Raw genomic sequence first — 16,567 nt, forward strand, 5'->3', positions numbered from 1 at the left:
TAAATTGTAGAGTATATATTGGTTTATTCCCCCGAGCCTCGCAGTGACGTTTATTGTTTCAGTCTGAATTTTAATATATCGAAATTTGGCTATTCACTGATGCATACTGAATTGTAACAGAGGTTTTGGGAGAATTTGGCTCTGTTGCTGAGCGAGAGATGCCCTGTTACCTTCCGAGATTCTCTTTTTACATCAGGTGAACCAGATATTCTTCAAGCGTTTATTACAGATATTCACCTATTCTGTTACCGACAGAACTCAAGAGCTAACTTTTGTCACATAAGACCCGTAGCCAATAGTATTTCGACAACTTAATTTCACTTGCGCAAGTGAAGCAAATAGAGGATATTCTAAAGATATTACTTTCCGCGCCGTTACAACCTGGAGCCCATTTTTTATTCGAAAGAACAGCAGTTGTTCAACACCTTTGTGTTTTACTTGACGGTTACAAAGGCTCCGATATTTTCTAAACTAAGTGAGATCTACTTCACATAAGTACGTAAATTATGATAATCCGGGTGAGTTTAGCCTTGAGAAGTACTGCTTGAGCTGGCAGTCCCTCTCAGAACTACACTCACCCGGATGATCATAATTTACGTACTTATGACACGACTCCTGGGTTCAAACCATTTACAGATCAACTTTTATTAAAAAAAAAATGTCCTCTAATAAATCACATGTTGCTAAAGTAAAGCAAGATCGTCAACTCAATTGAAGTTAATGTTTCATAAACTAAATAATATAAGTATACAAAATAAAGTTTTCAATGTCAAAACCACACCACGTTGCATCTATCCTGAATTAAGGACGGTGCCTACTAATACCGAGGTATTTTTGCGCAGTTTATGACTGTGCGGGAAAAGTAGATCGCTCAGCAAGGGCTATTGGAATCCATAAAGAAAATTGGGGGTAACCACCTATATTTCAGAGATTATTAAGCAATAATAATTCTAAAAAGCGCTAAAATACAAATAAACGTATGGCATTTTTGTTACCAAATTGAAGCTTAATTATCTCTGAAAAATGCGTGGTTACCACTAATTTTCTCTTTGGATCCCAATACCCTTGCCAAGATCTGCTTTTCCTGCATGGACATAAACAGCGCAAAAATATCTTTGTTTTAGCAGGCACGGCCGTTAAGAAATCCGACTTTCTCGAACCATCGTGAGATGCGCAGAACTCATACGCAGTAGCAAAAGGAGGCACCATCCTTTGAAAAAATTTAGGTGGAAGTAAAAGAATGAAAAATTAAAAATGTGTTCTTTCTTGGTATACGACAGATTAACTATTCGCACGGTGACACCTGTCTAATTTTAGCAGCACATAACTTGTCATAGAATGGCCGGCTTTCTTCAATAGCTTTGATGACGTCAGTAGGATACGTCACTTCCGGCTTACTGGATGCGTCAGCGGTTTTGCTCATACTTGGCTTGATAAAACCGCTGCTGTTCATGGCGCCTTGCCGCCAGGCTTGTGCCCAGCCGTCGTGCCAAGCTAGAGGAACTTCATCTGCTTTCCATGACGTCATGTGATCATCATATAAGATGCCTACTCCATCACAATAAGCCTTCATGATCTGCTTTGGTGACTCAAGCAAATCGTCGGCATTGACAATAACAGGATTGGGGTCAAGGTTCTCTTTAATAAACTCGTACATCTCGTGAAGTTCCTTGAAGCCAGCCTCATTCGGTTCAAAGTAATCCCACCCAGAGGATCTGATTTCTGGATTTTCACTCATACGGTACAGCGAGGGGATTGACTTTTCGGGATCTCGAATGAGAAACGAATGTTTAGCGTCAGGAAAGAAATCCTGTAACATTTTCAATCTTCCTTTCACGGAATAAGCCATGTCTTTGATGAAAACCAAATCGACGTTATTGCTGGTAGATTGCTGCAATATCACCTTAGCCACGGCTTCGTAGCTTCCACTGGGGTCAACCTTCTGAGATTCATAGCGCCGGCTTTGTCTTTCCGGTCCAAAGTAATACGATTGTCCAAACGGTTCGGACATTAAACAGGTGTTGGATAAAGTCATAATTGAACGCTCAAACGCTGAGGAACACGATCGTGGTGTCGTCCACAGGAAAACAAGCTTGCTCGGTGTCTTGCTTTGCATAATGATAGACTGCGATGGGCCCTGCAAAAATTGGTAAAGTAGTTCATTTAATGTCATTACACTCTGTTTTTTTTTTATAAGAACGTCTAATTTTGGAGCTGAGGCTGAACGTTCTTATATTTTTTTGCGATTTGAGGCTGAAAACGTTCTTAAGATGTTCTTAAATTACAGATACACTACATGTATTTCAGTAAACTCAATGCGGACGTGACCAGGAAACATACTATCAAAGTGATTATGACAAACCGAGATGTGCGTCACCATTGTTAATGTTATACGAAACATGCCCTTACGTATTTTGGTTAATTTACATTTTGTACCTTGATTTTATATACAGATCAGCAAAATAAAAACGTTCTTAATCGACTCTCAGCCTGAGGAATGTATTAAAATACGTTCTTAAAATTTTGGTTTATCTCAGCCGCGACGTTCTTATAAAAAAGGCTCTTATAAAAAAAACAGAGTGTATATTAACACATGGAGTGCTTGTGCAATCTTTCGAGCCAGAGGCTTAATATAAAGTGCTTCATAATAATCCAGATCGAATTGGAATTTGGAAATGTTGGTTCTTGTTAAGAGGGGAAAACCAAAGTACCCGAGTAAAAACCTCTCGGAGCCAAGGATGAGAACCAAAAACAAGCTCAACCTATATATGACGCTGAGTCCGGGAATCGAACCCGGGCCACATTGGTGGAAGGCGAGTGCTCTCACCACTGCGCCATCCCAGCTGTCACCCAAAATCAAATATAAGCAGACAAATCACTTGAGATGTTTGCAGTATCGAAATTTGGTAAATTGTCACGGTAGCAACTACGACTCCAAAAAAATCATAAAAAGTGCAAGAAAGTGTGACCCGAGAACCCGAGTGACACACCTAACCACGCTACCCTTGGTGAACCAACCTTCCACGGATTTTTAACAAAACGTTTAATTTATACGTTATGGTATCTAATTGCATCCCCTCTTGTTTTCAATTGTAACTGTAACGTCTTTTGCCTTAGGGTCCACTTCTGTAATACCCCAGTGAATACCCTGAAGAAGAAAGGTGGTGCCTTTCGAATTATAGGAATAAATAAGCCAAATTAGGCCGCGGCTTAAGACAATCAGCGAACCTCCAAATCTGTTTATAAGTGGTTTATTTTAAGTAGATAAATAGTTTTCTAGTCTAGGGTGTGAGCCTTCTTGTTACCGTCAGCAGCAGACAATGTTTAGGTTCGACTGTTGGCAAAATTGAAAATGGCTTAGAACATGGTTTTGTTTAAACACCGTCTAAACTGTCCCATTAAGGTTACTCCAAACCTTCGAGGGTGCCTTCCCGAAAAAAATTCGTACGCGCGTTGTTTTTTAGGAAACCACCACAATCTATATATCGATAAAAAGTTTATTTAATGCAGAATTCAATAAAATTATAAGCTATTTTGGTTATTCCTCTGCTAAGGCGAAGGAAGCCGGTAAACAGTAAAATGACAGAGCGCCATTCCGTCGAATTAATCGGGTATCAAACGTGATCTCTGACGAAATGTAGCTGCACAGTGTTAATCACAAATCATCATTCTCTCAAAGGGTGTGAGCATTCCCCCGTATTCCTTTTGGTTTTCTTTTAATATGTCTGTCAAGTTCCAGTAAAAAAGAATTTGCAAACGTGTTGCTTTCCGAGGTTCCCCGTTGTTCAGTTAACTTTCGGGCCAAATTTCACGAAATTCCGTCAAGTCTACATACCCTATTAATTCATTTGAAGAGGAGGCATCTTGCAGAAATTGTATTGCGAGTTTTCGCCTTCTAAAGATTTAGAAGCATTTCACGCCTTCTCGGAGAATTATGTCAACAACGGGCTCACACTGTGAGCCGCCAGCTAATAACATAGTAGAACCCCTGACGTTCACAGGAAGCAGAATGGTGCTTCGCGGGAAAGTTAGACTGTTCACAGTCCTCCTATTTTTCCGTGGGATTCTCGAGACCGGTATGCTTCGATGGAGCTGCCGCCATCTTGGTTGTAAAAGCGAGCGCGATCTGGGGAGACTGTCTAAACTACCGAGGGGAGGGAAGTGGAGTTTGGAGGCGGCGGGAAAAATTTTTTCGCTTCCCATCCCCAACTATACTAACACCCACTCCCGCTCCCCTCGGTAGTTTAGACACTCTCCCCAGATCGCGCTCGCTTTTACAAACCAAGATGGCGGCGGTTCCATCGAAGCATACCGGTCTCGAGAATCCCACGGAAAAATAGGGGGACTGTGAACAGTCTACGGGAAAGTTATAGTTTTTCAGTCATGTTTTTCCCAGTTAGCTTCTGCGAGCACGTTTTCGGTATTACCTAGGGGAAAAAACGTTTAACAAAAAATAAACAAAAAGAAAAGAAGATAAACCGACAAGCAAGCGCCAATGCAGCATCATAGGGAGGCACTAGTGGCCGACATGAAAGCTATCGGGTAAGTTTTGTTTGTGTTCAGTAACATTGCAAGTCTTCTAATTGATGAGCGTATTTTGGTTTATAAACCAAGATGTGCAAGAATACTAGAACCCCCAAAGGCAATCTCCTACACTTAACCAGGGTCGACGATGTAATAAATGAGGTTTGAAAGCATGGTTTTATTTTTTTATTTGTTGAATATATCGAGAGATACGACTTTTTAAACCGTTTTGCCGGATTACACGTTAATCACACGCATAATTTCATACGCGTTCCACATGATAAAAACTCGCTTCCATTTTTCAATTGAAAATGAAGTTCTTATGAACAGTCTTTTATAGAATATTGAAACTACAATATACAAGGTTTTTAAATTTAATGAAAGTACATTTACAGCAATAACAACATAAGAGTTGCACAGTTTCAAGGTGAAATCAGGAAAAACTTCAAGTGCGCAGCGTGAATCGTGAACTTGTAAACAAAGCCGGAAACGAAAGTTTATGCGAATATTTTTCGATAAAAAGCAAACGCGCATAATAATATCTCATTGCATCTCATAGCACATTTCAATAGCTTTATTTTGGTGCAAGAACGAGAATTTTACGATGATTCAAACCCGAGCTATAGATTTTTGAACATTTTGCATCTTAAGTATCACGTAACACGCATCAACAGAGAGGCCGTTACGCGCACTGGAGATGTAAGAAAAACTAAACGTGTAGCTACTTTCGGTAGTACGTTTTCAAATAGTTTATTAAACAACGTTTTAAAGCATGGTTTTCTTCCGTTCAATAGTTCAAAAGATATGAATTTTCCAACTTTTGGTTACACTGACGTTAATGACTGACGCATAATTTCTATGCGTGCAAGATAATAAAAAACTCGCTTGAATTTTTCAAATGAAAATGAAGTTCAAATCGACATTCTATTATACAAGATTGAAAATAGAATATATAAGGCTTTCAATATCAATTAAACTACATTTGTAGCATTAAAAGGATAGGAGTTTCCCACTTTTCAAGTTGAATCAGTGAACAGAAGAAGTACTTTTCAGTTGTAGCATCGCGTTTTTGAGTTCTCTTTCGAGGAGCTCGTTTACAGCTTTCTCAGGAGCCTTCGTGTGTGCAGTCCACGAAACATTGCTCACTGGTCTAGGAAGATTCAAGATACTTAGCACCTTCTGTGCTGCAAAGTGATAAGAAATTGACTTGCCTATTTCCAAAACCGAGTGTAAACAAAAAATGCTAATAAGTTGAAATGAAGCCGTTGCCGCGAAAAGGTCGCTGGGGAGTCCACGCCTTACAGAGATTATGTCACCTTGAAAACTTATTAACTTTTTTTACGAAAATACCTTTTTCTCAATGTTCTCGCGCGTGTTTTAAGATTTTAAATAATTTGTTTTTGAAAATGTAAGTTTAATTAATTAACTTTAATTTGATCGAAAAATAAATTCGGCAAAAAGTAGCCCCTCGAAGGTTTGGAGTAACCTTAAGTCCAGAAAGGATGAGGAATTCGTAAGGTTATTACGTTCATACGGAAACCATCAGCAAAAATTCTGTTAAAAAGTAATTTTGGAACTCCACCAGGCTAAATATATACATGCATGTCTACTTTTCTTTATCTACTGTTTGAAGAACCGATTTCAGATGCGTTTCAAAATCATCAAAATTGTTGTTAGGTGGTCTATAAATGGTCTCCATGACAATTTTGTCATTGTCGTTGATGTGGGTCTCTATAAAAATACTCTCAAGGGCATTATCTTTTTGAAAATTCAAGTCATTTCGAACAGTATACATCTGATAGCCCATGTTTTCCTGTTGTTTTTGACAAACGAGTAACATGGTAAACGGATTAATGTCTCACTGTTATTGTGAAGCCACGTTTCACTGAAAACTTATACAGTCGAACCTCCACTAACGGCCACCTCTCCACAACGGCCACCTCTCTACAACGGCCACTTTTTTTTGTCCCGGCGGACAGTCCATACATTACCTCTTGTTTAAACCTCTCTACAACGGCAACGGCCACTAGAGTGCGTCCCCAACTGCCAAAATAACCTCTCGACAACGGCCAGTACTGCTCTTTTTGTAAAAACCTTTTTTTATAAGTTGATGCAGTAATCGACATTTGTCTTCGGAACATTACGTTTCTGTATCCATTTTAATGATATACGTATTTTGATTGTGTTCCATTTATATGCTGCAGTAAGCATAAATTGTCTACAATAATACAGCGAATGTTGCGAACCTTGCTCGTTTCGTCTTGTTAACATTTTGATTCGAAACATTATTTATGTTTCATTGTGTATTTTATCTGTATATATTATTTAAGATTGGATTGCCGTTATAGGCTACAGTAAGCATGAACTTGACACAATAAACATGTTGTACTTCCCGAAAAAAAAAAAAAAGGTGTCATATTACACCCCTACCTCCCCATAACGGCCACCTCTCCACAACGGCCACTTTCTTCTGTCCCCAAGGTGGCCGTTGTGGAGAGGTTCAACTGTATTTCAGTTCATCCACTTTGTTTAACAAGCTTCTCGTAATTAGATGAAACAGTGAAGAGTGGGATTCCTCCGAAAAACGACTAGATTTCACTTTTGAATTTGTCCTTAATATAGTACTCGCATTTCTCAATATCGTTTTTGATTACATTATAATAGCTTAAATCTTCTGATTCCGTCATATCTGAGTATTGTTAAAATGGATCGCATGTTATATTTTTCAGTTTATTAAGATCAGTCTCTTTCTCCAACACTTGGTGTGTGATCTGAATGGTGTTAAATATTTAAGTCATTATCTTTCATAGGTAGTGGCTTGCTTGCCCGGCAAATAGTTCAGTCCGTTAGTTCATCAAAAATATCACAAGCAGTTTTTTGACTTGCACAAATGATTAGACTGACACCAACATGTGACCAGTGAGTTCCGGTATCACTTTTCATGTTTTTTATCTCTTTTAATAATTGGTACAAATGATAAGATTAGACATTGCTCGTAAGTATAAGCTTGATTTACTAAATTTGCGCGACTCACAAGTCGATTGTGTCGTCTGCTGTCGGGAATTATGCGATGTGTCGTTAGGATTGATCTTTGTTGCAGATTACGTGATTTTGTCTTTGTTTGATTATAAGCAATGTGATTTGATAAAGTGTTAAGTGACAGACAACGCGTGGAAATCGAATAGCCTTGAACTTTGGAACCTTTTAATTGAAACCCAAGACCAGATGATTGATAGTGATAGAAAAGACAATAGAAGACATTAGAAGGAAAACCTTTGTAAGAACTTGAGCTCTTCGTGGTGAATAATAAAGAAGAAACAAATCAGTCGGGATTTTGTGTGAGTGTGTTGGGCTTTAAATCTTGGAGGCAATTCCCAACACTGCTTGACGAAAATGTTGTTGTTGTTTTGTTTTGTTTTTTCGGAGAAAAACGGTTCTTGTGTAGGTAAGAGTTATGTCTTCAATAATCTGATCTATCATCAGAAGATTCTTGCCTATTTTTGGATCTTTTTGGAGATAATTAACTTTTGAATATAACAAGGGTCGTTTCCCATACTAACAGTACCGCAAAAAGCACAGTTTTCAAAGTGAAAAGTCTACAACTTGTTTTTGTTATTTTTCCTTTATGCTTGATTTTTCGCTAAAATAATAGCTGGAATGGACTTTCAACTACAAAAAGCTGTTCTATCATCTGAAGAAAAGTACATTTTCGTACTGCGAAATGGCGGCTTCAGCGAGCCTACGTCATCAATTTGCTCTAATTGCGGAGCTTTCAGTCAACTTTTCTGCTCTCATGTCTCATAAATTATTTAATATGCGTAAAACGACCGCCGGTTTCCCCATAATGTGATGCAATTTACGGACCGTATTAAAACTCTTCCTTACGGACCGTGAGTGAAGTTCACGGACCGAACGAACTGTACGGACTGAAAACATAGTATTACGGACCGTTTAATACAGTGCGGGTTTATTAGACAACCTTCCTGTAATAGAAAGGAGGCGAATATGCTCCCGGTATGCTGCAATAATATATGGCCCGGAGCGAAAAAGTGGCTTTCAAGAACCCCACGAGGAAAAGGATGTTATGAATTTTCGAAGCAAAGAAATATAAAACTTACCTTGTTACTTTAGAAAACAACTGTAAACAGTGTGCTTTCGGTTGTGAGGAAATCGGCTGTTGTCATGAAACTGTACTGACTTCGAAGTGAATAATATAATTTACGTTACTTTTCCCACAGGTATTAGGTAACCCAAGCTCTATGACCTTTGTAACGTCACGTTGTAATTTGAGTTTCACGATGAGTGTTACACAATAGACCTCTTTCATAATGGAGGGCATAATTAGTATTCTTTTATGTGCATGCAAATAAGCCTTCTTGACCTCGCTTTTGAGTGAAAATACTTTTGCTTTTACACATGCTAGCGAGGCCAGGAAGGCTAATTTAAATGCATACAAAAGAATAACAATTAAGCCCTCCATTGACGAAAGAGGTCTATGGTGTAGCTTGGGCTTTCTCTGCTTTTCTTGATTTATGTCAGAAACCTATCATCCACAATCTATTGCGCTAATTGCAGTCACGAGACACGCACGAATTGTTTTGTTAGCTGTTTCTCTGTCCTCCGCAGACTTCCGAAGGGGGGGGGGGGGGTGGGGTTACTCCCCAAAATATTGGATAGGGGTGTGCGGCCCGCTTCCCAAAACCCTTACCCTGTTTATGACCAAAATCTGTGATTTTCCCTACCCTATTTATGACCTGACCAAAAATTTGATAGAAAATATTAACGGCAGACTGATCCCAACGGCGGAGGTGACAAGCTTGAGAGAGCAAACAACAAAAGCTAGAATAACTGAAATATATTTGTTTTTTAAAAAAACAAATTTTTTTGCCCGATATTTCGGTTTGCAATACAAACCTTCCTCGGGGGCTGAACGAAAAAGAAAAGTGAGAAACATAAAAGGATCGTTACAAAGAAGATTTAAAATATAAAATGCGTGACAATGATTGGTTGTTTAGGACTAAGTGTGAGACATGTCATTGGCGTGTTTCGTCCCTCTTGGTATAAATAGACGTGACGAAACACGCCAATGACATGTCTCACACTTAGTCCTAAACAACCAATCATTGTCACGCATTTTATATTTTAAATCTTCTTTGTAACGATCCTTTTATGTTTCTCACTTTTCTTTTTCGTTCAGCCCCCGAGGAAGGTTTGTATTGCAAACCGAAATATCGGGCAAAAAAATTTGTTTTTTTAAAAAACAAATATATTTCAGTTATTCTAGCTTTTGTTGTTTGCTCTCTCAAGCTTGTCACCTCCGCCGTTGGGATCAGTCTGCCGTTAATATTTTCTATTTGAGATAATTTGCTGATCCAGGTCTACAAGTGATCCGGCACCACTCATTGGTTTGTCGCTGTGGAATTGCAGATTTTATTGTAAAAATTTGATACCCTATTTATGACCTGATAGTGTCTGGTCAACTTCAGTTCAATAATCCCTGGAGCCCAGCGCGTGACCGGAGCGCGTGACAAGCCGTTGCAGCACGTATACAGTTGCCGTAAACATCATGATAAAGAAGCAGCTTCTTCAAAAAAAGAAAAAAAAAAAACAAAACAAAAACGAATTCAAGACTAGAGTGCAAAAATCGACACCCTATTTATTACCAAAATGGCAGCAAAATAGCTAAAATCGATATCCTATTTGTGACCAAAGCGGCTGAAAAACCCCTTGGCGCCGCACAAACCTATATAGCCCATATAAGGGAGTGTCCCCCCGGGTGCAGACTCCGCAGCGCAGAGGCCTCTTTCGCCCTCGAGCGGAGGCAAAAAAGAGCCTGGAGCGAGTGGAATAACAAGGAGCGCGGGGGACGATGGGAAGAGGACAAGGACCTCAAAGGCCATGCCAAAAACATCATTGAAGTAGAGTGGTTCAAAGGGGATTCACGAAACACTTTAAAAAGTATGAAATGTCACGTAAGTACGATGATAACCGTTGAGTAATAGGCGAAATTATAAGCTTTTATATGGGAAAAACGTTTCCTATAATTACGAATAATAAAACCACAGGCATCCCAAGCTAAAGCTGTGAGCGATGAACATCTTTCGTAATTATAGCGGTCATAACCTGGGTTTCAGGCCTTCCTAAGGGGAGGGGGAGTGGAGAGGGACGGGAGGGAGGAGGAGGAGAAGAGGCTCTTGCCAAATTTAGAGTTAGAAACCACAACCTTCAAATTGAAAAAGAGCTAAGGAGCTGCGAATGCTGCTATTCAAAAAATGTAGATGAGTACCATTTCTTTTTCGACTGCGTCTCATATGCTGATTTACAGAACAACTTATTTTACGATATTAGAAAATATTGTGATAGTTTTAAGGATTTATCAGACGAAGATCTAAATGCATTTTTCTTCAATAGCGTAGACCCCGTGATTTGTAAAAAATGAGCCATTTTAAATATCAAGCATCCTTGAGGCGTAATGATTTGTTACTCCGTAACTTATAATTAATGGTAATTCATAATTAAAAATCTGGGGTCTTTGTTTTCGTACCCTGGTCTTAGTTTTCGTAGTACCAGGGGTCTTTGTCTTCGTACTACGAAAACTAAGACCCTAAGTCAGCAAAAAGAACTGCTGACTTTTTATCGAGAATTTTCCAGCAGACAAGCCTTATCGACTGTTAGAATCTATTTTAGCTACAACATACATAGACGTTAATTATTTATTGACAGAATCCCAGAGTCATTTTCTGCAGAGAACGCGTTCTTTATTATTCTGTCACGCAATCCTAACTATTCTCGGTTTTCACTGTCACGCCGTTGAAAAACAAAAATCGAAACCATTCCATGAACGAAGTCAAGAAATTGACATGGTATAGAGGATAAATAAACAAGGCATCTGTCCAAGTGTCAGGTCTGTGCGGCATTCCGTACTCGAGTTATTTGACAAAATGTTCCACGTAAATTTATAGAGCTTAGTATGGAGACGCCATGTTTGTGTCCCTCAGAGGGACACAAACATGGCGGCCGGAAATACGAAAAAACATCTGGAGTTCACTTTTGCCACAAAAGAGGTTTGTTTGCCCTTAGGAATTTTCGAAAGTTGAGATTAATATTTCTCCTCAAACTTAAATTGTTTAGAATGCTGAAAATCACCCGAAGAGTCATTTTCAAGATACGGAAAAGCTCTGTCACGGCCGTCCTCCTTATGTCACGCACAATATAAACTCGGAAATTGAAACTGCTCTATTTTCAAAAGGAAGCACGACATCGAGCTAAGAAATTGTGAACAGACATAATTTTAAGTAATCTTTCCTTGAATGAAGGTAAAAATTTTGTAGGCCTCCCAGTTTTGAATTCTAGAATTTGGTGACGTCACGTGAAAACCAAGAATAAATCAAAGGCGGCTAGCGTTCGGATTCTGCCTACTGATCCAGAATAATATGCGTGGTAAGTTTACCCGAGGAAATCCTCAAGAATTTTACTACCAAATTAGCTCGCATAGCGAAACAGGACGGATAAGACGGGCCAGTAGTACTAGCAGTATAATAATGAAAAGAAACGCATGAAGTGTAACGTCCTATTATATCACTAAGCCTTGCTGCTGCTGAATGTGTGTTGAACTTGTAATTTCTACGGTTTTCTGTTTTACAGGGTCTTAGTTTTCGTAGTACAAAAACTAAGACCGGGTCTTAGGTCTTAGGTCTTCGTTTTCGAGGGTCTTCGTTTTCGTAACACCCGGCACCTGTGATCTGTTGAGCCTGCTAAAGATGAATGATGCAGGATGTGTGGGACATTCTCATCGCTCATTCAAACAGTACAAGAGAACGTTTAAATTATGATCTAGTGGTATACACTTGAATTCATTCAGCACCTGGGTGTTTGCTTCAAAGTTTGTGAGTTATAAATATGCTAGAAACATTTGAATTTCTAATGAATTGCCGTTTTCTGCTTCTAACGATTCAACATGATTTTTTTGAGGATACGTTCTCATTTCTTCCATGTAGACATGTGGCTTTAATAAGCCTTTCTTAATATAACTAGCCTACCTAATTAAATACATTGATGGGGTAGTTTTCAGAATACCCGGCCAACTTGGTCCATGGACAGTTGACAGTCAACTTAAAACTCTGCGGCCCTTGGTTGTAATCTACCTCTAGTCCCGATTTGGGGTGCATTCTTGTTTTTAGTCTGCATCAAAAAGGCCTTTTGCAATTTAACTGTAAAATTCTTGCATGTTGATTGTCTCGTAGCTAGCCTATTGTCTATAAGAGTACAGACAATAAAATTGAAGTCAGTTGTAACACGCGTGCTTTCTAAATGGGAAATATAGTCAATTCCGCTGGTACTTTTCAATGTTATTGTAAAGAAACAAATCGATGCCGATTTTCCATGATCTAATTACTCTCAATTAACTATTTTAACCACTCATATCAAAGAACAATTTCTTCTATCTTGTCCTCACTCATACTATTCTCATAAAAGTATTAATGTCAAGTGTTTGCATCTTTTAATTAAGTTTTGCGCTCGAATAGCTTTCAAAGTCAAATACCCTGCCATCAGAGGTTTCTTTCTGGCAAGTCTTTTAGCGTGTACGAAGTCGTTCACGTCTCAATTATTTCGCGTATTCTGTTTGTTTACTTCCCCGAGGGAAACAAGTAAACAAGCCGAATACGCGAAATACTGGAAACGCTAACGACTTCGTACATGCTAAAAGACTTTCTAGAAAGAAACCTCCGATAGCAGGGTATCTGTCAAAGAGCTTCAAAGGGATTAAGTCATCATATAATCGAAAGCGTTTTTGTTATGGACTCCTCCCGGACAAAACGGTGTACCTTTGTCAGGGGCACCCAACGGATCGTTTCGGTAAATTATCTGTTCGGAAGGCTCTTAATCCCCCACAGTTTTCTAAAAATAATTTTCGCCTCGAACTTTCGTGATATGGGAAATTTAAGGCCTGGTGTTTTCGGATTGATAAAAAGGAAAAAAGGTCAACTAAGATTTTCGGAAAGGAAAAAAGACCTAAGTTTTTTGGGAAATGGACAAAAATGCCCTAGTAATTTCGAAAAAACTCAAGTTCCCCTAGAATGACCGAACAGATAAAAATATTATAGCGCAGCTTGAAATGAATCTATAGAGCTTTAAAGGCACTCCAGATAGCCTAAAATAGCGTTTCAAAGGATCTGAGAGAAAACTCCCATTGGGTGCACTTGTTTTGTTTGAGTTAGAGTTGATGTTAAGGTTTTCACCATGTGATTAAGCGTGATTTAGTAACGGGGATAACAGTTACTTATAAATGCATAGAAGAGATCCCTACATCATATCCTCAACATCGGCAGCCCAAGCTCACGTTAGGAGACTCAGTTACGAGTGGTCGTTGAGAATCGGAACGCTAATATTGTACCAAAGTTAATTAAGGGACTGGTTATGAAACCTTGTCATGAAAACAATGGTGCTACAATTCACGTTGGAAGGGCCACGACCCTGCACACTCCTTTGTTTTAACGTTCACACCACAGTTGAACATCTTAACAGGAACGTTTCTATTGGTCAGCTGCTCCAGCACATTTCAAAATCTATTGTAGTTTGTGCACGGTCAAGGCCAGAAATGCTAACAAAAACATATAACGAAGACGTTTGCCAGGCTTCATAACCATTGCCTTTTATTAACTATGGTTGTACTTAAGACTTTGTGTGGGGAACAAAATACAATTAGTATTGTAGGTCACGAACGTCAAATAAAGCCATATTTCATCTTTCTTTCCATAAAATAAATGAAACTGTCTCATCTCCAGCGTAATCTTATATGATTGAACTCTGTACGACCACAGCGTCAAACCGATGAGTGGTGCCGGATCAGTTGTTCAACACCTATGTGTTTTACTTGACGGTTACAAAGGCTACGATATTTTCTAAACTAAGTGAGTTCTACTTTTCATCCGTAGGTAAATTATCATAATCCAGGTGAGTGTAGTCTTGAGAAGCACTGCTTCAGAGATTGCAATCCTTCTCAGGGCTACACTCACCGGGATGATCACAATTTTTGTACTTATCACATGACTCCTGGGTTCAAACCATTTACAGCTCTACTTTTATTAAAAAAAATGTCCCCTAATAAATCACACGTTGAAAGAGTAAAATAAGATCGTCAACTCAATTGAAGTAAATGTTTCATAAACTGAATAATATAAGTATACAAAATAATACTGAGGTATTTTTGCGCAGTTTATGACTGTGCGGGGAAAGTAAATCTTAGCAAGGGCTATTGAAATCCAGAAAGAAAATTGGGGGTAACCACACATATTTCAGAGATTATTAAGCAATAATAATTCTAAAAAGCGCTAAAATACAAAGCAACGTATGGCATTTTTTTCCCAACTCGAAGTTTAATTATCTCTGAAAAATGCATGGTTACCGCTAATTTTCTCTTTGGATCTGGCCATCCCTTCAATGCCGCAGAGAATTCCAAAAGTGCATACAGGTCTATAAGTGTATCAATGGCTTGGCCCCAGCTTATCTGCTAGATGACTTCCACTCCTCGGAGCAGATCCATAACTACAACACTAGGAACAAAGACCTTATTCGCCTGCCTCTTGCCGAGACTACTAAATTTCAAACATCTTTTAAGTACAATGCCGCCAAATCCTGGAACACTCTTCCTCGTAACTTACGTCATGATCAGTCTCTCACTAGTTTTAAACTGAGAGTCAAGAAACATCTAAATCACCTTAGTTAATTTCTCACATTCATGAACTCTTTGAATGACTTTTGCTTTCATTTCTATATTTGATTATTTATTCTTATTATTTTATACAGATCTCCATTTAAACCAGCTACGCTGAATTGGAATTTCTGTTTAAATAATGTATATCAATAAATAAATATACATCAATAATTATTCAGTAACAATTCCAGGGTTATAGAGGAAGTCATACGGGCATCATAAATGTTTTATACCGACAATAAAAATGACACAAAAAGGTCCACTTAGCCTACATCTCGAAAGAGTGTACCAGAAAGTGGAAGAGACAATGAAATTTCTAGCAGTGTTCCCTCTATTTATTTACCTTGTAAAAGAACTGAGGTTCTCCAGTCAGTTCGTTCAAGTTCGATTCCAGTCTGACGACTCTCTTTATCTGAATGTTACACGGCTGAAAACGACTTTTGTTGATGACATCTTGGACTGCAGCTTCACATGCCTTCAACAAACTCGTTGTGTTTCGTTCAACTTGGCGGTCGTTGCGAACAGTGAAGGGAAATTCTGGTGTGAACTTCTTCCATCAACCAGGTACAGCAACCCTCAGAGACTTACTTCAAACAGCCAATCTCGCCATTTCTACATTCAGGTTTGTAATTCGAATTTCTGGTGATGACAATCTTCCTTGTTGCCACTCATTTGCGAGGTTTAATTTCTGCCGGCTTATAAAATGAAATTCTTAAACAAGTAAAATTGATAAATATTTCTCGTCAGAAATAGATTTTCAACCGCAAACTAGCCTGTGGAACTACGAAAAGACCATGCTCATAAAAAAATTCCTATGCCCCTTTTAATCTCCTCATTTGATGCTACAGTACGAGTAAAGAGGGTTTTCCACCCAGTCCCAGCTTCGCGAGGTTTTGCGAGTCACGTATTTCTAGTTATTATTATTATTATTATTATTATTATTATTACCACTACTACTAATCCTGATCGGCACTCCTCCTATGGCAAAGGCCGCAACTCGGACGCGGACTCCTTCAATAAGGGCGGATACCGATTCCAGTCCAGCTTTTACAAAAGGATGAAGGACAGTTGCACACGGCGTTGCAGATGTTCACCTTACCCACCGGGCTGGCTAAATGGTGCAAGTCCATCGCTAAAAAATGGCTTCGTTGCGAGATTGGTGTGTATTCTTGCTCGTATAACTGCTGTTCCGGTAATGCTAATCGTGTGAGAGAACGCGCGGGGGGGGGGGGGGGGGGGGTTGCCACCCAAGCCAAAAGGCCGACTTCTGCGCAAAAGAATGAATGAGCTTGGACGATATCGCTTCCTATCTTCCTTACTGGTTCTGTC

General features: G+C 39.0%; 2 protein-coding genes across 2 annotated transcripts; one reads left to right on the forward strand and one right to left on the reverse strand.

Moving 5' to 3' along the window:
- Positions 1-374: 374 nt before the first annotated feature.
- LOC146462873 (uncharacterized) lies at positions 375-8,832 on the reverse strand. The gene is made up of 2 exons (XM_085085047.1): positions 8,643-8,832; positions 375-2,137 (listed from the first exon to the last, which is right to left on the reverse strand). Exon 2 carries the CDS (start codon positions 2,114-2,116, stop codon positions 1,286-1,288), a length of 831 nt encoding a protein of 276 aa, XP_084941173.1. The 5' UTR covers positions 2,117-2,137; positions 8,643-8,832; the 3' UTR covers positions 375-1,285.
- Positions 8,833-15,482: 6,650 nt separating this feature from the next.
- LOC146462874 (uncharacterized) lies at positions 15,483-16,448 on the forward strand. Its single transcript, XM_085085182.1, has 2 exons — positions 15,483-15,860; positions 16,197-16,448. The coding sequence occupies exons 1-2, from the start codon at positions 15,483-15,485 to the stop codon at positions 16,446-16,448; spliced, it is 630 nt and encodes a 209-aa protein (XP_084941308.1).
- Positions 16,449-16,567: the final 119 nt, after the last annotated feature.

Source organism: Pavona decussata, unplaced genomic scaffold (genome assembly GCF_977016875.1).
Source record: "Pavona decussata unplaced genomic scaffold, jaPavDecu1.1 SCAFFOLD_184, whole genome shotgun sequence".
Taxonomy (NCBI): Eukaryota; Metazoa; Cnidaria; class Anthozoa; order Scleractinia; family Agariciidae; genus Pavona; species Pavona decussata.